This window comes from Pezoporus wallicus, unplaced genomic scaffold, assembly GCF_028554395.1.
Source record: "Pezoporus wallicus isolate ANWC-B61680 ecotype Strahan unplaced genomic scaffold, APGP_CSIRO_Pwel_v1 contig_1035, whole genome shotgun sequence".
In the NCBI taxonomy this organism is placed as follows: domain Eukaryota; kingdom Metazoa; phylum Chordata; class Aves; order Psittaciformes; family Psittacidae; genus Pezoporus; species Pezoporus wallicus.
This window is the reverse complement of record NW_026636811.1, coordinates 2,143,389-2,165,837: the sequence shown is the minus strand read 5'-3', so window position 1 is coordinate 2,165,837 and position 22,449 is coordinate 2,143,389. Positions and strand designations below refer to the sequence as shown.

At 43.7% G+C, this 22,449-nt stretch overlaps 1 protein-coding gene across 2 annotated transcripts in view; it reads right to left on the bottom strand.

The window, feature by feature from the left end:
- The window catches only part of TRABD2B (TraB domain containing 2B), a 290,814-nt gene that overhangs the window by 37,013 nt on the left and 231,352 nt on the right, over positions 1-22,449 (bottom strand). For both annotated transcript variants that reach the window (XM_057401807.1, XM_057401805.1), the window contains exon 5: positions 10,951-11,041. In XM_057401807.1, the coding sequence (XP_057257790.1) occupies positions 10,951-11,041 (91 nt within the window). The remainder of the gene's footprint in view (positions 1-10,950; positions 11,042-22,449) is intronic.

The window sequence follows — 22,449 nt, the reverse complement described above, 5'->3', positions numbered from 1 at the left end:
TTCAATGGAGGGGGAAAGTGTTTATCTGGGATGCATTTCACATCAAGGACAATAGGGAACTGTTAAGCTTTCTGCAAATAGGCTGGTATGCAACTTCCGAGCACTCTCCAAGGAAAACTTTGGAACACTGGCCACATCTTTCCAGCAGGGATTTCATGTAAAGTAATGTTAATGCTCCATATCCTTCATCCTGATTTATTCCTGCTTCATCCTTGTTTCAAAGTGCTGCCTTCCCTTCAAACAGAACATGGAGCTCATCTCTCTGAATATGCACTTTGAATGCTGGGGACTCCAGATTCATATCGGCCGTTCAAACATAAACAGGGATGTGCCGTCTCGACAGAGGTATTTCTGGGACTGCCTTTGTTTTCACGAGTCATTTGGAAATGTGAAGCTGGGGTTGGAAATGTGAAGCTGGGGTTGGAAATGTGAAGCTGGGGTCTGATGACAGGAGATTCAAATCTAATAGCCAGATAGGGCACCAGATACTAAAGCACTCAGAGGCCGTCTACGACTTTACTGCTGAGTTGCAGTTAGCATGAAAATCTTAGTATCCATGCTTTGACATGTGTCTTGGAAGTCCGTGCAGACAGGCTTCAGCATGCTCTTACCCACAAATGAGAGCATAAAATCAGGTATCTCTTCCTCTGCAAGCTGCCACCAGCAGAGAGTGGCACTGCAGAGCTGTGAGCTAGTCTGGCTTCCCATACAGCAGTAGAAAGGACCCTAAATCTATCCTTCTGTCACCTTTTGCTCCCTGTGGGACCACCTGCTTTCTTGCTGAAGTCAACAGCAATTATCACCATGCTGGGTGTAAGGCTAATTCTTGGTGCTTCTCCTGACCAGCTGGAAAGTCAGAAATCTGTGACAGTGGTAAAGAATCCACTGGTAAAGTTATTCTGCCCTTACAAAGGCAGAACAAGTGTCGTCTATGTGGCCACCTGGCTGAACAAGAGGTCGAGGTGGAGGCTCAAACAGATGATTCCGTTTCTGTCACATTCCCTGTGCCCCCACCTTTCTCTCTAAATTTGCATGCATTAATTCTGAAATTGGATTACTGTAGTAGTGTATTTTTAGCATTCACGACTGCAGGAAACTGTCTTCAATCAGGATGTTCTTCCACTGTATCAACTGACAGCCACTGCATCTAGATCCATATACAACATCTAATCTATTTTTCCTCCCTCCTGTTTTCTATTCACAGGTCCATTCTTCATTCTCCCTGGAACATGGAGCATTTGGGAGTGTAGGTGGAAAGCCAAAGTCTTTCAACACCCACTAATAGAAATTTGTTTTATTAATTAACTTTGTGGGAAGGAAAAGAAAGAAGGGAAAAAAAGAGAGAGCTGATCCTCTGCTCTGAAACCATGAATCACTGCGCAAGAGAAGACACGTCCTCTGAGACACCAGAGGCTGCTCCAGACAGAGGCAGTGACTGAGTTGCTTTCTCGGGAAGTCCTGAGTCATCAAACACAGCAGTTTAATCCCCAGGAAATGGGAAACATATTGGCATGATGTTTTCTTGCATGGAGCATGAAGGTGAACCTCCAAAGGTTCTGGAGATTGGTTTAGCTTGTGGAAGGATTTTAAAGCCCTGAAGCTTCTCTAAAGTATTATCTGATCTGGAGCTGGGTACAGTATTCCCAACACATGATTTACTGGATGAATTAAAGTCTTTACATACTTTACAGATTACATATGATTTTACTTTGACTTCTCATAAAAATGATTCACTGATTATGACATGAAAATGTATTCTGGCTTCAAAGTTATTTACTGTGACAAGTGCTTCATATATTCACCATTCGTGATTTACTAGTGCTGTAAGGACTTATCCTTTTTTGGCATTCCTGCTCCTACTACTGGCACTTAACTAGGTGGAGCAGCTGATATTCATGCTTCTCAGTCTGACTTTTCACCATGGTTCTCCTAAAGGGACATCCACACAGCCATTTCAGACCCAAAGCTGGGCTGCAGCCAGTGTGAAGACACCTGGCTTGGATACTAGGAGTTGTTAAAAGTGAGACTACTTTGCACCAAAGTGTACAAGACATGGCAGAGGATCACATCACATATGTATGTTAGAATGACCACCGACGTGTGGGGGCAGTTCTGGAAGGTTTCAGTAAATTTCACCAGCTTGCCACAAGATCCATCCACAAGGAATCATATGGCCATGCCACCAGTCACACAATGCTGTTTTGGAGGGTTTCTAACACCATTTAAACTGTGAAGAATGTCCCTATGAACAACTGATCCCTCATGAAAGATGGAAAATGTAACTGTCAGTGTATTCCTATGCAGAAAACTGTATCTCCAACTGTTTTCTTTTAAGGCACTATTCTTGAAGGAATTTTAAGTGAAAGTGTCAATGAAAAATGTCACTGACTCCCTTTCTTCCCATTCCTTTTTTAGGAACTTGTGCATGTTAAAGAGCTCCCTGCAAGCCAAATTACTAGCAATTACACTCATGCTGAATCAAGCAGCTCTATTGATTGCAACGCAACCCACAGACCTCCTGCTGAAGGAAAAGAAGTCAGCTCTGGAAGTGGAAAAGCTATCTGTTCTAACGTGTGAGGTCTCTCTGCCTGTCAATGTGATAGTGAAGGTAAGGGAAGTTGGTGCTGCAAAGACAGAGTGACAGCAAACAGACCACAAGCTTCCTTAGATAAACGATGTCTTTCAAACCACACAATACCACTTGATACCTTTGTGCCCCTTGAGCTATTACAAAGTGCAGCTGCACTTCAGCCCAGATTGATATCACTTGGGATGGAGGCCATCAATCCACAGGACAAGTGCAGGCTGAATACACAAACACAACGCTCACACAATTCTCACTGTTTCGATACAACGCTGGAGAGGGGATGGTGCAATTTTTCCAAGGGCTTAAATGAGTCTAATGACAAGGTCTGACTTGAGCAGGGGGCCCAAGTCCTTCAAATAGGGGGGAATCCATCTCACAAAATGTTAAGTCAACTAAAACTAGCCAGATATCTCCAGCAATCAATTTGGGACAGCTATCTAAGACACCCCTCTGGGAAAGCCAGTCTATTTTACATTGACTACAGCAAGCGTCTACACAACCGTGTGAACACACTCTTAGTTTTCTACCAGATCCCTCATGGCTCCTCACAAAGACAGGAGAGAATCAGCAACAATCTCATAGTAACGATGACCTCTAAAAACTACTTGTACTGATGGAAGCCTTGTTGTTGACTTCACTGCAGTTCGGATCAACTTTATCTCTAGGTACTACAGACAAGGATTTTTATCTTATACTAATGTCCTTAGGTGAAAAGATCTGCATTAGAGTTGGCTGGAAGCAGGGAAATGATGAAAAATCAGCTTCTCCTGTGGAAACAAGAACTGAAAAGTTTGACTAAGAAATAAAGAACTAGTTCTGAACTTCTAAAGTCTCCAAGGCTCTGCAAGTTGACTATGAGATAGTTTATGGAGTATGAGATACAGATCTCCTAAAACTGACGGGCTGCAGAGCAGCAGAAAACCTAGAAACCTTAGCATTGGCTGCAGGACAGCTCAGTGATGAAACTGCCCTTGAGCAAAAAGAAGCAAGTCCAGGTTCCCCAGTGGCCCTGCATGCAAGTTCCCAAGGAGTGGAATGATACGGAATATGAAATGATTTTTTTCCAAAGAAACCAGAAATTATGCCAAGGATAAAATCTGATTATAGAGAAAAGTGGGTGTCCCACAGGGATAACTAGTCAAGCACAAAATTCCTGAGAAGTTTTATTCCATATTCTTTCACCAACACCACGAATTATCTTGCTCTTTCCCAGATTTCTTTAAGCAAGTTGCTAAATTCCATTCTTTCAGAAGGTGTTCAGCGTTTAAAGGGGTCCTAAAGAACATCCACTGCCCCTAAGTAAGGTGCTGCTCAGGAAGTGACAGGATAATTAAGTTTCTATGGCTGAGAACTTGTACATTGACTTTGCTTCTGTACCACATCTTGGAGATTTTCTTACATTCCTTTTCCCCTAAGAGTTACTTCAGCTGGCTCAGACTTTGTGGCTGTCAGGTAATTATAGACACAAAGACAATTCAATTGCAAAGGGGACATCTCAAAGGCATGTGGGAATCCCTTGAAAATGTAATGTGCATATTTCCATGACAAAATATTTTAAGTGCTAAGTAGTCATATACCCCAACGTTAGACGAGACAATACATTTGCCAATGTATGCAGATGAACCCCATTTAATCCCTATACACCTCTTACTGCAAATTATGCTGTCAGAGACCCCCCCCTAAATAATGGGTTTGCCTTTCTTCTGAGGGAAGGAAGCTATTGAAGGGAATATGATCTTCAGACTCAGACCAAGTGAAAGATCCAAAGGTTTATGATAGGATTCAGAAGAACTACAGCATCTCAATGGGGAGATTATTCCACCACCAAGAAAACCCCCAAACAAACAAACAAAAAACCACCCAAAAAAAGCATTTTTCCATGTCTCAGAAGAGATGAGATCCTGAATGGGCTAACATCTCCCAGCTCTTCTTTTTTTTCCTCAATTAACTCGGTTGTTTCCAATGCAAGTGTCACAGCGCTCAGAATTCTCTCTTTTCTGAACAAATTTCTACGTATTTCATTGCAAATATAATATTTTTCCCAAACACATCCTGAACATTAACAGCTAAGCAGAGAGGAGTAACCCTGCCAGGCTGGCACCAGAAAGTTGCTTGGGCATTCCTAGGAACCTGGCAACCCCTTGGAATCCACAAGTTTCTGGGATGCAATCTACTGAACTGGCACTTCTATCAATCTGGGGCTGTGAGGAATGTTATGTTAAACATTTTCCCATCTTTGCATATCACCTTGTGAAGGTTAGGGATCCTGATGGAGTGAAACGGCTTCATCACTGCATGTGTTTTGGGTGTGCTTTCATCCCATGTGGAAGAGGAAAGCATTCATCGTGGAGTGAAGACTTCCACTATGAGACAATGCTGAGCAGGAGAGCCATGGTCACACAAGGTAGGGTGCTACAGGAAAAGATGAAGAAGCAAGCTTTTTGCTGCAGAAAGAAGGAAAGGAATAAGCTACAAAAGCAAAGACATGTTGCTTTGCTTGGGTCAGGAAGTTCTAACATAAAGAGGAAGGCAATTAATTTCTACAGCAGAGCTCTGAGAGCTTATAATAAGCTCTCGGATGGTCAGAAATAAAAGCTTGTCCTGATTACTCCCCTTCTGAAAGAAGGCAGCATTGAGCATAATATCAGAGAGAGCAGTCTGATGGAAATGAGCAGTGCTGCATGTTTTTCTGGCCAAGAGAACGGCGTGCAGTACGTCAGGGCTTGGCGTGTGGCAGACGGTCAGAGCCAGTCTGAGAACCCAGCAACAATAGAGTCATCATGGACACAGGTGCTTCCGGGATTGATCTGGCAATTTGGCTGTTTCCAATTAAATATGAAGCAGCTGTGGCCCTTTATCTGCTCAACTCATTGGAATCCATCTGAGGGGAAACTTTCTCCCCTCTCTGCACCCAAAGCATGGAGCTCTGCTTTCTGAAGACAGAGAGAGGCAGGGACAGCCAGTTGGCAGGAGCCCCACAAAAAACAAGTTGTCTTTTTTATGTCAGGGCAAAGCAACGAGATACTGATTCAGCCATTCAGTTTCCAATGCCTTTATCTGGGGACAAGGAGAAGAGCCAGCAAAATAAGAAGCAAATCTGAACGCCATTGAAGGTTGTCAGGCAAACAGATGCGAGTCGCTTTCCCTCAGGCAACAAAATAAACAGATGAAGCCAACGTGAGGATAAGTTCTCAAGCACTTATGGCAGCGTTCTGCATGCTGAATACAGCAAGGTTTCTTTTACAGAATGGGATCGAGCTTTCAGGAAGGTGTTTTCATCAATCAGCCAGTGGGATTTTAGAAAAGGCTGAGGAAGGTCAACACTGGGCCACCAGGCAGATCAACAGGAGCTAGGGGATTTCAGAAATCCAGTCAGTGAGAGCTCCCAAACAGCTCCACAACAGCTAAATGTACTTTAGGTGAACTTCTCTTTGCCAGTTCATTGATTCTGGAGCCATCAACCCCCTCCATGCCTTGCCTATCTCTTCTACCCTGCCAAGCTCTCACTTTACTTTTCCCCAGTACCTTAAGAAAGGGAGAACTTGGCTCAAATGTGCGCTTGTCACTAGACAACAGAAATGTGAGACTCTAGGTATTCATTTTAGTCGGCTTACAGAGGAGCCATTTCATGACCCATGCTCAGCATTTTGGACACAGAAAGCCAACAAACTTCTGGCTTTATCCAGCCTGTTGTAACTGAAAAAATAAACAGCTTTGGTCTTTGACCTGTTTCACTCTTCCCAAGGCTTTTCTGATACTCAGGAACAGTACTAGTTATTTCTTACTGAAGCTGAAATGGATGTGGCAGAGCTTAAGCATCATACCACACTACCCCACCTATTTATGGTACCACTGCTTCATTATGATTGAACAATGAAGATCAGACTACTAATAATTTCAATAATAAAACATAAGAACAGAGATATTACAGAAAAATAGTATTTGCTTTTTTGGCAAGGCAACATTTGTAGTAAGCAGGATGTAATATGAGTGTTTTGCTAAAGTTGCTTTCATCATTTCAAATAAGGGGGCTTCTGACATAACCTGAGAAGACTGTCCTGCAAATTACTGTCAAGAAATCACTGATATTCAGCCAAACCCACCCTCAGTTTCAGTATAATATACCTCCAAACAGCCCTATGTGCCTATGTGCCCAAATCGTTCTTCTTCATCCTTCTCTGCACAGTCCACCCACAACTTTTTGGATTCCCTCGGCCAAAACATAAGCATGCAGCTGCTTCAGGGGTTTCTAACCCTTGCATTTTTCTCCACTCCCACCAATCTCCACATTAGAGTCCAGCTGATCTTCCCTGAACGCAATCCAATTTTTCAGTTGTCAGTGCCAGAATGCAATGCAGTGAGCTTCACTCCCTTATACAAGTTACTTGGAAGCAAAGCAGAAATGTCTCTCTTGGGTTTCAGCAGAGAAGAAAAATACTTCTTATTTCATGTACAGCTTCACAAGAATCAAGACGAAAACACCTGCATCTCTACAATCCAATCCATGAAACAATTTCTCCTTGCAAGCAGTTCAAAATTGGTTGAGCTCCTACTTGTTTATTCTGCGTTATACATGGGGTCAGTAGAGCCACTCTCCCAAAATGATTCCTCTTCTGGGCCTTTATAACTGTTTTCAAATGTCTTTATTTTATCTTTTACAAAGGAAAGAGGAGAGCAAAAAAAGAAGGCTAGACAAAAATGCAAGGTTCCTTAAGACTCAGTTACAGCAACACAGAATCCCGGACTGGTTTGGGTTTGGGGGGACCTTAGAGATCACCCAGTTCCAACCCCCTGCCATGGCCAAGGACACCTTCCACCAGACCAGGCTGCTCCAAGCCCCATCCAACCTGGGCTTGAACACTGCCAAGGATGGGGCAGCCACAGCTTCTCTGGGTAACCTGTGCCAGTGCCTCACCACACTCAAGGTATCTAATCTAAATCTACCCTCTTTTAGTTTAAAGCCATTCCCCCTTTTCCTATCACTACGTGAACTAGTAAGAGGACCCTCTCCAGCTTTCCTGCAGGCCCCCTTTAAGCACTGGAAGCTGCTCTAAGATCTCCATGGAGCCTTCTCTTTTCCAGGATGAACAAGCCCAGCTCTCTCATCCTGGCTTGAGAGCAGAGCTGCTCCAGCCCTCGGAGCATCTTTGTGGCCTCTTCTGGACTCTCTCAGGTCCACATCCTTCTTATGCTGTGGGCCCCAGAGCTGAATGCAATTCTCCAGGTGGGGTCTCATGAGAGCATAAGATAACCCCAACATCCCAACGGTTAACTGGCTGTGCTTTCTGAATATGCCATCAACTTTTATCATACCTGTGTCTGACTAGACTGTCTTTTGCCTAGAAATCATAAAACACAAGCTATTCTAAAAAAAATGAGGCAAAATGGTTTGCAGCAGCCTCTTTGTTTCTAAGAGGCAGCCCCAGCACTTCTGATGGCTATAGCTGTAGGACAATGAAAACACAATACCTGATCTCTCAGGTCTGGGAGTCTCTTTTTTATCTAAAGGCAGAAAGCTATTTCCTGCAAATACATTTAAATTCTCTTTTATTTAAACTTTCCATAATTTACTATTTTCTGCACCTTCATTAATGCAATTTAGTGGCAACTCTGGACTTCTTTACCATGCCATTTATTTTTCTTTCTGTATTCTCATCTGTGTCTCTCCATTTCCTCCTTACCAACAGGCTGGTAAGATCTTGGGAGGGGACACAGCCAGGACAGCTGACCCAGACTGACCAAAGGGATAGTCCATACCATGGGATGTCTGCTCAGCAATACAAGGTAAGAGAAAAAAGGAGAGGTAAAGGGGGCGGTGAGGGGACACACACACACAACATATACTGAAGCCCTGCGTCCTGGGAAGTGGATAGACATTTCCTGCTGATGCGCAGTAGAGAATAAAATCTTTTGCTTTTATTTGCTTCTGAGCATGACCTTTCCTTTTGCTTTATTAGACTGCTTTGTTTTAACCCCAAAGGGTTGGTTTTTTTCCATCTTATTTCCCCCTTGCCCCATCCTGCTGAGGAGGGGAGTGACAGAGTGGCTTGGTGAGCACCTAGTGTCCACCCAATGTCACAGAATCAACTTGGAAAAGACCTTTAAGGTCATAGAGTCCAACCTTTACCCCAGGACTGCCAAGTCCACCACTTAACCATGTCACTGTGGGCCTCATCTCCATGGTTTTTGAACGCTTCCAGGGATGGTGATTCCACGCTTCCCTGGGCAGCCTGTTCCAATGCCTGACTACAATTTCAGTGACGAACTTTCTCCTAATATCCAATCTAAACATCTCCTTGTGCAGCTTGAGGCCGTTACCTCTTGTCCTAACCCTTATTCCTTGGGAAAAGAGATGAGCCACCTCTTTTCTCCATCCTCCTTTCAGCTAGTTGTAGGGAGTGATAAGGTCCTCACCTTGAGCTCTTTCAACCCACCACAACCCTTTAAGAAAGTTTTCTACGTTCAGTGTTCAGAACAGACCCCACAGGAACAGGGCACTAGTCCAGACAAAGGGACCAGCCTACCCAGTGTTCTGGTCTGGAGCTAGGAACAGAAGCTACCAAGTGTAGGATAACTCAACTAGAAAACATTGTTCCAGGCAGCAGTCCAAGTCCACTTGCTTTCAAGTAGGTTTCCCCCAAGGACTGACAATTTTAGGGAAGACATCAAATGAATAAGACACGCTGCTGCCAAGGCAAGGGAATGCACAGACAGAGGTGCCCCACATTGCAAATAAGTCAACACTAAGCATTGGCTTTGTTTCAAGTTTCCTGCCCCATAACATTATTTCAAGTCTTCAGTGATGTGTGTAGACATATCCCAAGGCCATATGGAGCACTGCATCTTTCTTTCTTCTCAAGGGCTTGCAAACAGCCAATAAATTAATAGTTTCACAATTTCCAAGTAGAAATACTTTTCATGGGAAGATGATACTTTCAGCTAAATGAAAATTGCTGAGGAAAGTGCCTGCCTCCCTGAGCGGAAAGTTTCTTTGTCAGAAACCTAGGAATGGTATACCTCAGCTGTTTTGGTATAGTTTGCTTGTTTTTTCTATTTCTCTGTATTTTAAGACACAGGCATTTTTTGTTGATTTTAGCCCAAATTTCTAATTCCAGTCAGTCACAGCCTTTACTGCTCTTCCCTCTGCCATGTTGACTTTTCTCCCTCTGCCAAAGTGCTTCTTAAACCTCCTCCGAGTAATTCTGTTTGATAGCTTTTTCTTCCCCTTTTCCCCCATTGTTATTTAAGACTGCGCTCTTATTGCTCAACATACTCCAAGAAGCATTTAGGATAAATGCTCTGTCAAAGACACTTATGTACAGTTGAGCCATATTATACTTTAAATGAATAACTGTGCATGTTTCACAAACAAGGTTAGATAAGTAAGATTTTCCAACTATATTAAACATAGCTGTTTCAGACATGGTCTACTAGCCCTCAGTAATCCTCCATGTTGAAACTCGCCTCATATTTGGGCCATGTCATGTCTGCCCACCAGGGACAGAAGCATGCTGCTAACACTTTTCTCCTAATGAAGACAACAATCCTATGACAGAGCAATCTCGGCCAATTTTTATCTGCAGAATGCAAGGGAAAGGCTAACTTTGCAAAGCTAGCTGGTCTCTCACCATCCCTCCCACGGTTTTATCGCCTTTGATATCTTTAGACAGAGATTTCATCTAAATGGCCATTAAAAAGAGAAGTCTATGGGGGGAAGGAAGTCTGTTTCACCAACTAAGGAAGATTTTGTACCATGTTTTATCTGGTACTAATGAGTATCGCCAAGAGCCTGGTTATTGATCCTTCCTGCCGGCTTTACTTGATCAGATAGATGAAGCAGCTCAGTGAATACTGAATCTGTTTTACCTGTCCACCACACTTTCCAAGGTGCTACATTAAATGTGGTCCTTCAGACAAAACTGAAATCCACCTGAAGAAGAGCCACCTGACAGAAGGGCCTGAAAACATGAAGTTGGTGGCATTCTACTGCTCTGCAATGGAGAAGTGACTAAAACTCCATGGGGATTAAAAAGAAAAAACAGTTATTTGGAGATACGAGCTGAATGAGATGTTTCTTGAAAACAGAAACTGTGGCACTATGGACCTGATATAGTGAAGCAGCTGTGATACAAATAATGTCTCCAAGTGAAACAGAACAGCCACTGAAGCTCCATATGTTTCCAAACTCACAACAGATGCTTTACAATGCACTTTTTGTCTGGAACTGCAACTGGAAAGGGAGGTTCTTCACCCCCTCACCCACTTCCCATACTAATGCAGTGAACTTGCTTAGTCACAGAAAAAGGGAGAGAAAAAAGAGAAAAGGAGAGAAAGTGATCAATAATCTGTGGGCAGCTGCTTACTTTCCAATTGGTTGTCCAGGAGGGGTGTGCTCCACTTCAAATCCTGCTTGTCTCAGTACATCAATCACAGTGTTGTTACCGAGGAAGTGACCTAAAATACAGGTAGAAAATAGCACTGTCAATCACACTGCTCCTCTCACTCGAGTTCTCCTGTTGGAACAACAGGTTTGGGAAGCAAGGTTACCAGAACCTAGACCAGCTCCAAAAGCAAGAAAGGCACATTATGCAGTCTATTGCAATTCAGACTCAGCTATTCACCACACAGCTTACCGCAATGGCAATGGCCAAGGGAAGAGACCATGTACAGCCTGATATGATCTTCTTCCATCTTATTTACCCCTCTGTCCCCTCATATGGCCAAGGGACTGGGCGGATAAAAGGAAACCTAGATGAATTGCTAGTCTTGTCTTCCACTGTGGCCATTCTTAGTATGTGCACAGAGTAAATAAAGTTCTAACATGGATATCAAAATGACCCTGCAGTGGCAAAAATATCACTAGAGCTTTGAGTCTTGAATTAGAACAACTTACAATGCCAGATGTCCACCCTGCCCATCATCGTTCGTTGACATCTGCTTATGAAGAAGCTCTGAAGCTGCTGTACTACACACATAGTGCTTTATCTAAACCAGCAGTGATTCAGGAAATGCTTCATCAACTGCTCAGCCACCTGCACAGCTGGTTTGGGAGGAGCTGGGATGGTAACCTTATCTCTCCCAAAACGTGAAGATTTAGGCCTGTAAATCACGGTTCTCTGCTAGAAGTGTAAAGGTCGCATTCCTATTCGCAGAAGTAACAAAGAGCCCAGTAAGTATTGCAGCATGTATGGGCCTTGAAAGAGTTTACTTAAGAGAGTCCTATATACTTGAGGTCTGAACCAAATCCCACTGGAGTCAATGGGAGCCCTCAAAGGGCTTTAGGTACAGACTCAATAAGGCAGTGTAATCCCCCCAAAGCTTTCAACTTATTGTCAGAGTCCCACATTGTTTTCGGGGTGGGTTAGATGTTTAAAGCAAAGAGGCAAGAAGCCTACTAACAGGTTTATTAAAATCCATGTAACCCAGTAACCTGTCTCCAACTGTAGCCTGTGGTGAATATTAAAGGCATATACGTATCTACATGAACGACACTAAGAAAGGACAGAACAATCCTCCTCCACTATGTCCATTAGCTTCCAGCTCTGTACGGCTGGGTGACCCCCATTTATACCCAGGTCACTGCACCTCACTGCCAGCTCTGAATAGACCAATTCACCATGAATGTGCTCAAGCCTCTGCTTCTGTGTACTTTTTGCCCTGTGACATCTTGTAGCAGGGAGTTCCACCACATGCCATGTGTAAAAAAAACACTTCTCTGGTTTGCTGCTGCTTGCCTTAAGCACAATGTGTTTGCAGGAGATGTTTGTAACTGCCTGGCTCCATAGCAGAGCCAAATGCTTTGCGCAGTGAAAACAAGGAGACAGGACATGCCGGAGTCTCTCTCCATGGATGCCACTGTATAAGGAGCTGGTGTAACTGTCAGCAGAGTCACCCCTAGGGCACTTCACCCATACTGCACAAAGTTGCTATGGCTTTAGGAGTAATTCAGTTCCTAGTACTCACTAAGCCTGCATCTCTCCACTCACGCTGCCAACAAGGGTGCTAATTCACATCAGTTGTGGGAATGATGTAGCCGTATGGCTTTCAGTGCAACTTGCAAGCACTGCTAAGAGCTTTTAGCCAAAGGACATTTCTTTAAATGATTAAACATACATTTGCAGACCCCTAGTGTTTTCCAGGATTCCTCCGCTTCCTTTTAAGAAAACTCAAAATTTGATTTTCCCCTAACTTATTTATAACAAAAGCCAAAGGAGCAGAGCAGTCCCAAAAATGTGTTACACACCCTCAGAGATTCAAGAAATGAGACATTTGTGAGTGATTAACTGGGTTTGATCACATCCTGGCTTTTTATGCAATGGCCAAAGCAAATAAAGGTCCCCATTCTGTCGCTGGCAAAGTGACACTGAGCAACCAAATGCAAAGGTGTCGAAGTCAGAGATGTTTCTGAGTCCATAGGACAGCGTTCTACTTTCCCTGAACCAGAGTCTCAAACGCCAAGAGATTTCTTAATGTAAACAGTTGTCCTGAATCCAGCAAATCTTTGACATCGTGACAGTACAAAAGAACACAATTTTAACCACTTTAAACCCCGGGAAGAAAATAACTACGCAACAGCTCTGAGTTCTCCTCCTCCTCCAAATGGCAGGATTGTCAACAACATCAGCTACATAGCAAAGTTTGCAAGTCGCTTCAGGTGATGGATGAAGACCAAAAGGTGATACTGTGGACTTCCCATTCCTGCCCTCTGTGTGGAGACTACGATGAAAGCTGCTAACTCATTGGACTGGTGATCTGCTGTGCAGGATAAGCATAGTGAGATACGTGTTTCCACAGGGTAAGTCATCCCCAGCCCTTCAAGTCTTCTGCCATTCCCCTTTCTCTTGGGAGCTGTCCTCCAGCTATCCAGGAGTTTGCGTCAGATTTTGACTGCAATTACAGTCAACAAAGGAGGTTCCTGACAAGGTAAAACCCACACACATGGGGAATGTGTGTCTCCAGGACCTCTTCTGAGACCAGGGACTGAACTTCAGCATCACACATCTCCTTACCCTCTGCTCCAAGCTTAAGGCTCATTCCTTTAACTCTGCCTTTCCTAGCATGAAGGAATACCAGCTTCCATTAAGAAAACCCTACCAAACTTCCAATCTCTGAATAAATCAAAATCGTCATTACAAACTTTTAGGTCAACATTTTAAGTCTACAATTCAACACACAGTGAAACATTTTCAATGCCCCAGTTCAACCAAGGTAAAAGAAATCAAAACAACAAAAAAATCAAACCCAATCCCCAACTTCAACTATCCCCAAATAATTCTCCATTCCACACGCATAAACAGAGCCTGAAGCTTTAACAACCACTAGGAAATGGCATGAGCACGTCTGTGCAAAGCTTTACATTTAGACTCAGCTTAAAATGTTCCTGCTTGCATTATCCCATGTGCATCTGGGACAATCACCACCTATCCCACCGTCAGCTTACCCTGTTCATGCATCCTGTCCACCTACTTGCAATATTTCTATACAGATCAGGTCTGACTCCTTTTCTTCACTTCTCTGCTCAGTCAGAATTCACATATTGCAACTGGCTTTGTATTTGCTATTTTCCATCAGAGCAATGCTGTTGTGGCCGACTCATTGCCTGCTTATGCACACTACAAGCAGCTTGAAGTCATGCTCTACCTCAGCAATGGAAAACCTGGAAATACGCATGCTCGAAGTCCAAGCCTTCCCACCCAATACACATCTTCCCAAGAATAATCCATGGTATCCCATGACAAGGAGCTCCTCAGGATCAGAAAAATGTGGAAAAGGAGGGTTTAAGGCAAAAGGTGGCACTTGAGAAGTCCAATGCAGGTGAGTAAAGTGAACCACGAAAACATGCTCATGTCATTGCTGTACTTTCATGGTTAAGTAATTCCTGGAAGAGATGTCTTGGCTGGCCTTCAGCTGCTAAGGCCATCACAATTATCCTTCCCAGTTTTAAAATCCAGGTACATTTTCTATATGAGAAATTTCTTACATAGAACCACTCTTCTTGGTGACATATATATACTGTGATAAGCATTCGCTGATTAGATATTGACAACAACATAATACTTTTGACAGCTTATGGCATGAATGAAAACAAATTTAACCTGTATATTGGAGACAATTAAGCTCAACATCAGTGAAAAACATTGAGTCCTGGCCTCTGACTACCCATATGTGCAAACAGAACATGTTTAACATTGCCAGATTTTTTATAACATCAGTGGATTTTTTTTATTTATAGATATAAAAACCATGCTTTTTATACATATGTGTGTGTGTGCATGCTTCTGCTAAAACCTCTAAAAATTTCTCTGCCTGGCTTGCAAATTTTCATGAAAATAACAAAATCAAGAAAGTATAACTCTTGAAAAGTTACTGCGTCTAGATACTTATGAGACAGATGAGAGACAGGGGAATGCTCTTGCCTTTCCATTATTATTCTCTCTTCAGTCTAAACCTCAGTAAACTATTTCTGCAGTATTAACCAAATTTACCTTGGCAGCTGATGAAGACTGGATCCAAGGGGTCAGAACACAACTGCCTCGGGAAATCCATGCAAGTATGGGAAAAGGAGAGAAAGCAGACGTAAAAAGACTTTCTAGGTAGGGACTTGAAGTGGAAGAATGTACTTGAGCAATGGAGATATGAAGTACAGCCTCTCCTAACAGTTTAAGATAAAGAAGTGTGGATGCAGTCCTTCCATCCTTTAAGGATAAAGAGATACTCATGGGATTTGCTTGAGGACAAGACCCAGTGCTAAACACTGAGTCACTTCACAGTTTGCCACAGTGGAGTGGCTGAGTGGCTTGGGTGTTTCTTCGTTAAATTTAATGAGGTCAAGATTATTCCCCTTCCACTCGTGTCTTGTTTTATCAAGACAGAGGTTCCGGAGACACTGGAGGAACACGTTATACAGCACGGTTGCTACCATTAATCAAACTCTCTTCATCCCTGGGTTGCTTTTTCACTTTTAATTAAGATCTGTTCTTTGGACTACACAAAGCAGACACATGTAATGCATTTCCTTATCTCCACAAGGTTTCATTTTTCACTGTTATAAAGAAAGAATAAACCACTTTATTTTTTCTACTACAAGGTGAAAAATACATGGTTTCCTTAAAGCATGTGCATGCACAAACACACTGCTGAAATAAAGGCATTTTCTTCCTTTCTTTGTGGAATATCCTGAGGCGGTGAGAAATACACTTATCAGCCAACTCTAACAGTAACAGCCACATATTTTCTAATTGACCACAGAAACTAAAGATCTCCTTTACCATTTCAGACATTGTGGTGACCCCCATCAACAGCATACCTAAGCATAAGGTTGCATCCCTCAAAAGTTAAATGAACTTGGGTGTTCCGACACAGAAAAACATAACTGTTTTGATGGCAGAAGCTGAAAAAGTGTTTTTAAGCAAATGTTATGTACTTTATCTGGGTCTAGAGATCTACTACAAATTACTTTGTCTCTTCCCTTCGCAAGTCTTTGTTCCACGGCTTAGAAGGATAAAGGGGTACAAAGAAGCAGGAGATAATTCCCTCACAAAGGACCTCCATTGCCAGATCCTTTGAAGTTGTGCTAAAAAAGCCTTGCTAGCCCATTAGCTGACACACAGCAGAAACCTGAACTGTTTCCATGCACACTACAAGCAGAGCTATTTTCTGCACAATTAGTCATAAAAAGGGCCAATGTAAACTGTGTCGGGAGGTCTCAGTTCTTTACATTCTCCACGCAGTGAATCAGACGTTATGTATAACGTTTTGTTGCCATTTAGACCTCGGGCTGCTTTGCAATCAGGAGGCGGCAGTCTCTATTCCTCCTTCTCTCTCGACACTGATTTTCAAGCCCCTTGGCAGCACCAGTGTTTATGGTAGTTAGGCTTCACAAGAATGAGTGCAGGTAAAAATGCATATGCTGAAAGCTCCACGTTCACAGTTGGGGCAAATACGGGTTCTTTTGCTTGCTGCCTCCAAAAGTATGCCTCCAGTTCTCTTGTTCTGAGACTAGTCACACTGAGCATTTGGAAGCTGCGTGATGAATGTGTCAAGAAGAGGCTGTAGTAAGGAGTTACAGCACACACTTCAGGCAGTGAATTTTATCTGAATTTTATAATTTCTCCATTATAACATTCCACCCTAACAGTCTTTAGGCAACAGCATGAATTTACTGGAGGGAAGCACATGACATCTCACATTGTTCTTTCCTGCCATAGCAGGTGTCCCAGATCCATGATGGTGAATCAGGCTTGTGGATAAACCCTCCAAATTTTTAATTCCATTCCTTATCCAGCATCATAGCTGCTTCTATCGCTGCATCCAGTCATTCTTTGCTAATGTCATCCTTTAAAAACTGCAGCCTCTTTTAACCTTTCTCATGCAAACTCAGATTTAGGTTCCTATTGCTAGCATAGGATTGCTCCTTTTTCTTCCTAAACCACTTACTTTCCTAAAATCTCACTTGGGATTGCCTTGAATCAGTATCTTGAGTGCACTTTGACAAGGAGCAAACATTAGATTTGCTCACAGATCTTGCTTTTATGAGTTGGATCTAGATGCATCTGGAAGTTTCCTCCAGCCTGAGTACCCTTCTAATGTGAAGTGTCTTATCAGAGCCTAAAGAAACACACCAGGTAAGCAAATAGGCAGGTGATAAACAGCATCTAGTGATGAGTATGATGTTACGACTACCTGAAAATACTGATTTTTAGATTTTACTGATAACATGGAAAAAAATAAAGCTTCTGGGGATTCAGCAGGGGAATTTTCTGGGAATGGCTGGAAGGATCCCAGTGCTCCCCACTTACACAGTTAGTATGAAACATAAGCCTTACTCCATGTCAGAGGATGAGACATGCAGCGTACGTATCATCTCATCAGCATCCCAAATGCATCCCTACCCATATCGCAGATAGACCAGCTATGACAAAAGCTTCCTAGAGGCTGGTATTCACAAGCTGCATATGGGCTTTCCAAGATACAGCACAGAACTGAGAGTGCCCTGGGGCAGCTCCTGGGTAGGAACAGCACCAAAATACTATGGATAGTAGATGCAATGAGAGACAAGTGGAACCCACAGAAACTCAGCAGCCTCAGAGACAATCCCTACTAGGTCTGTTGATGCTACCTTAAGCAGCTGTACTGGATTTGTGCGGCAAGGTTTTGGTAGTGGGGTGGCTTCTGTGAGAAGCTGCGATAAGCTTTCCCTGTGTTCAACAGAGTTAATGCCAGCCAGCTGCAAGATGGAGCCACCACTGGCCAAGGCTGAGCACATCAGAAGGGAGGGATAGGGGAAAGGTGCTTTATGATTCAGTTTTTATTTCTGATTATCCTACTCTGATTTGATTGTTAATAAATTAAGCTAATTTCCCCAAGTTGAGCTTGTTTTGCTTGTGACAATAATGGGTGAATGATCTCTCCCTGTCTTTATCCTGATCCATGAGCCTTTAATTGTATTTTCTCTCCCCTGACCATTTGAGGAGGGGGAGTGACAGAGCAGCTCTGGTGGGCACAGCAGCACCTAAAGGATCATAAAGGAGAGTGCCCAGTGCTCAAAGCTGGGCAGTCTGTCCCCCGAAGTTGCTGGCTTTTGCTCTGCTGCAGGGCACAGTTTGGCACTTGGAAACTTCAGCATTGTAACAAAAAGCTGGGGAGGGGAGCAGGGATGCAGGGAATGAGCTTTCTTCCTCCCCTGTTTGGCAGGAGTATCCAAGCCCAAAGCATGCCTTAAAATATACTTTGTACAAGCCACATGCAATGGTCTTGTAAAGCAGGCTTTCATCATAGCTTCCTTACATCATGCCACCCCTTCGCCACGGCAGATGGAGAAATCATTTTCCCTCTTGTTTGATGTTGTTATTTTCTGCAGTTGTGAGGAACTGACTCATAGCCACTTCGGACAGTCACGGGAAGCAAAGCAATAACACATAAAAGGCAAAGCGTGCAGCACTTTGAACGTCCAGCAATCCTCCCATGGCTCTCCTTCATTCCTTCCTTGCATGTAATCGCCTCTCTCCCGTCTCACCCATGAGCATTTACAGAATATGCTCTGGAGAGCAGAACTCTGGGGCCAGAACTCGAGGCGGTTATTCCAGACCGATGTCAGGGTAATGGAGCACACATCTGTGTTTCCCTGGGGTGTCTCTGCGATCTGCAGTGCAATACTGTACTTGGAGCATCTCAGCCTGAAGAACAGACAGATTCCCAGAGCCACTTTCTACTTTCTTGCTGGCCCTTGGTACAATAAACTCTCCTCAAGTCTCTGTCATTCTGTTCTTCCTTTGCTTATCCCTCTGAGTATCCCTTCTGCTCAGGGCAAAGAGCTATTTCAGAGGCACCCAAATGTGGCACACTAGAAATCCTTCTCTGGAAGTGGCCTGGAATGCAGTACACAGATCCTTAATAGACTTAGCATAAGATGGGGCTGGTCTTATCATCTTGGGACTAGTGCCCATGTTGGCACAGCTCTCTGCTTTCAGGCCCAGTACAGTACCAATCACATGTCTCCACTCAGCTCTGTGCTGTCTTTGCACACCTTCTCTAGCACACTTTCCCTAAATATATGACAAAGAAAACAATGATTTTTTATTTGTATTATTTACCAAAAGGTCATTTGTTCTTCAAGTCTAAACCAGCTGCTTCACTTAGGTTAAGAATAACACCACAAGTGAGAAGAGAAGTGAGGTCACTCCCCAAGCATCTCCTCTGGCCTCTGTGCCAGACCACAGCAACAACTGAGCTGTGACAGACCAACCCAACAACAGGGTTCAAAGCTGCTTCTGACATTTCCAAATGAAGTGACTAGTCTAAGCTGGTCAGTCTCACTGGAGAGCATGGGCACCTCCACACAACAATTCATTCCAACATCTCAAATACCAGGTTTGGGAAGAACGTAAGCCTTGTGCGCAATTCTCTCTCTCCATCGACCATGTGAGTTTAAATAGCAACTTTAGCCTCAGCACCTATTAGACATGGCATAATGGCCCATCTAGCTACCCTACCCCTGCCCAGAAGCTCCCAAACATAGCACAGAGCCTATCCTTCTGCCCTGTCCCCCACCTTTCTTGCATGCCAGTTTGCAAGGGAGGGCGAGCTGTGTTGATCTGTGCTGGACAATGTGCTTTGGTTGGTTATGGGGCCTTTTGGGCTATTTAATAATTTATCTTTACTTACATTGCAACAGGAGTTTTCCATAGAGAGAATGTCCAACAGAAGATGACCCTTTCAGTATACAGTCTTAAAGAAATAACTCCGTGGATATCAAGGATCCAATTTTAAAGGGCAGAGGGAGGTGGATGAGTAGCTCATAATAACCTATTACTTCAAGACTACTGTGTTTGAGATATGATGAATTCAATCCCTTCCTGACTATGCTAAGGAAAAGGTCCTTGGGGCGATAAACAACAAAGCCTACAGGCTGAAAGTGTTTCTTTTCTAAAATGTATTTGTGCTGTTTGCTGGTATAAGCTGGAACAACTTAGCAGGACAAGAAACCTGTAGGAAAAAAGATTATGTGGGTAGGGCTGAAGTGGACAGGGCTTGCACAGTCCGCTATATTGCATGAAGGATAGCTGTTGGTATTTTTGCCTGTAGCAGAATGCATGTTTCTCACTCTACTGTGTTTTTGGGAACACACCTTTCTACGCAAAACCATGATGTAAGGTGTCACTAGAGATGCGTGGCAGCCATGCAAGCTGTATGGAAGTGAACGTGTCTCTGTGACACTCGTGATCCCCTTCAGTGAACATGGCCAATATACAAAACCTTGGGAACTTCACCCATTACCAGTATTGCAGACAGAGACAAGGAGATGAGCCTGAGGTAACCCCAGCATCTCTAAGAGTCTTCTCAGGTTGCTGAGATGTCTCCGAGACTGGCCCAACCAGCTGGGACCATCAGATCATCTAAGTGTGGACAGTCTGGTATGAATGTACTGTCTTTATTGTTTGCCAACTGTCATCAACATCTCAAGCAGTGAGGAAATCCATAGGGAAACACAGTCCCCTTTTTTGCCCAAGGTACCTCATTAGTCTGCTTGCAGCCTTCCTGGAGCAGACAACATGCTCCCATCTGAACCAAAGCTATCAGCTCGTTCCACGTCAGCCATGCCGGCCCTCACAGACAGCAGCGATGCTAAAGTCCCAACAGCTGTCAGCAGGCAGGTAGCCTCAGAGCAAAGTGTTTCATATCCCATCGCAAATCCCTTGAGCCATCCTAAACTAGTCTGGAATGCACATGGACCTGCTTGCCAAAGCCAGGCAAGCACTGGGGCAGGGGGGAAGAAAACTTGTTTCCATACCTCCATTCCACACTTGTACTTTGCAAAGAAGGTAAGTGTGAACATGGTACTACAACACCTACAATGACTTGATGGAGTCCGAGCTCAGGGCAGCTGCTAGGCTTGGAAAGCTCCTTGGTCAGCAAAACAGGGTTTTGTATGTAGAGCATCTCACTGAACTTGTGGAGAGATTTCTGAGGCAAGGACCAGATCTTGTGGTAACTCGGATTTACTTTGGATACAGCCAGTACTATGAAATGCAGAATCTTTGCCTGCTTTAGGCAAAGGCTTCTGGCAGGTAATAATGATGTACCTAGTAGCTAGCTGTAGGAAGTAAATAGTGGTTACCACCATGGCATATTATTGCAGGCTCTGGCAATCAGAAATTTAGTGATTTCCAGAGCTGGACTACTGATTTTGTCTAATCAGTTTTGGTCTCATGGATGCACTTGGCTTCCACAACATCCTGTGGCCACTATGTAATTATACACAGTGTAAAACAGCACTTCCCCGGCGTTTATTTGGAACCTGCCCACTGATCATTTCACTGGGATTCTCCCAGTTCCCCCAGTTTACATAAGCACAGCTCTAAACTGAATGTAAAAGAATGGTGCTCTTGCTCTAGTGTGAAATTAAACCACGCCAGGAAAGTGAGTTGGGGGCAATGTCTGTCAAATCTGTGAAATTACTTCAAAAGACTACAAGACAGGCTGTCATTTTCTGTTTGAAAACCACAAATCAAAGCTCCCAGTTGACAGGACACGGATCCTTGCTTATTCTTTCTGCTTTTGACCTCCCACTCAACTACTTTACAGACCGGTTTCTATTTTACACTAGTTTCCTCATCTTTTCCAGGAGCCCCTTTCTGATGGTTTATTTGGATTGTGAATGCCTCATAAGTGAAAAACGTGGTGATGCCATAGCACAAGACACAGTGATTCCTCAGCAACTTGCTGGCTCCCTGAAGTTTAAGGGCACAGGATGAATTCTGTGCTGGAGCAGAGTACTGATGCTTTCCAGCCTGCTTCTCAAGCAGCGCCCTGCTGGCACAGGAAAACGAAAACCATTTGACTAGACTTCTTTAACAAGGAAACTCTGCAAGAAACCCAAACCCTTGCCTCCTTAGTCAGTATCTTTTCATATTTGAAAGCTTCACGTTAAGACCATTGACGGTTCATGCTTTTCCCAGTAAAATCCAGCTGGCCACTGGATGTCACTGTTGTTGCAGAATAACACACCAGAAAGTTCCCAAATCAGGCTGTGAATAAGGTGCGCTGAAGTCACTCAAACTTGGAAGTGGCTTTTTCCTTTGAGCTAATCAGCACAGTGCCGGTGGCACTTGGAGGCTGCCCCACCAGTGCGAACAACTGGAGGCAAGGCTCACTCAACGGCATTGAGGTCTCCATCAACATCCGAGGGCAAGTCTTCCATAGAGCTCATGGACCCTGACTCACCTGTGCAGAGATGTGCATCCCCTCTTCTTGCTAGCTCCACTCTGGTTTTGATGAGACATGTTCCCCCTGAGCCTCCCACATCCAACCCTGCCTTCCGTTTTGACTCAACCCTTTCTCTTCTGCCATAGAGCGGTGCACGC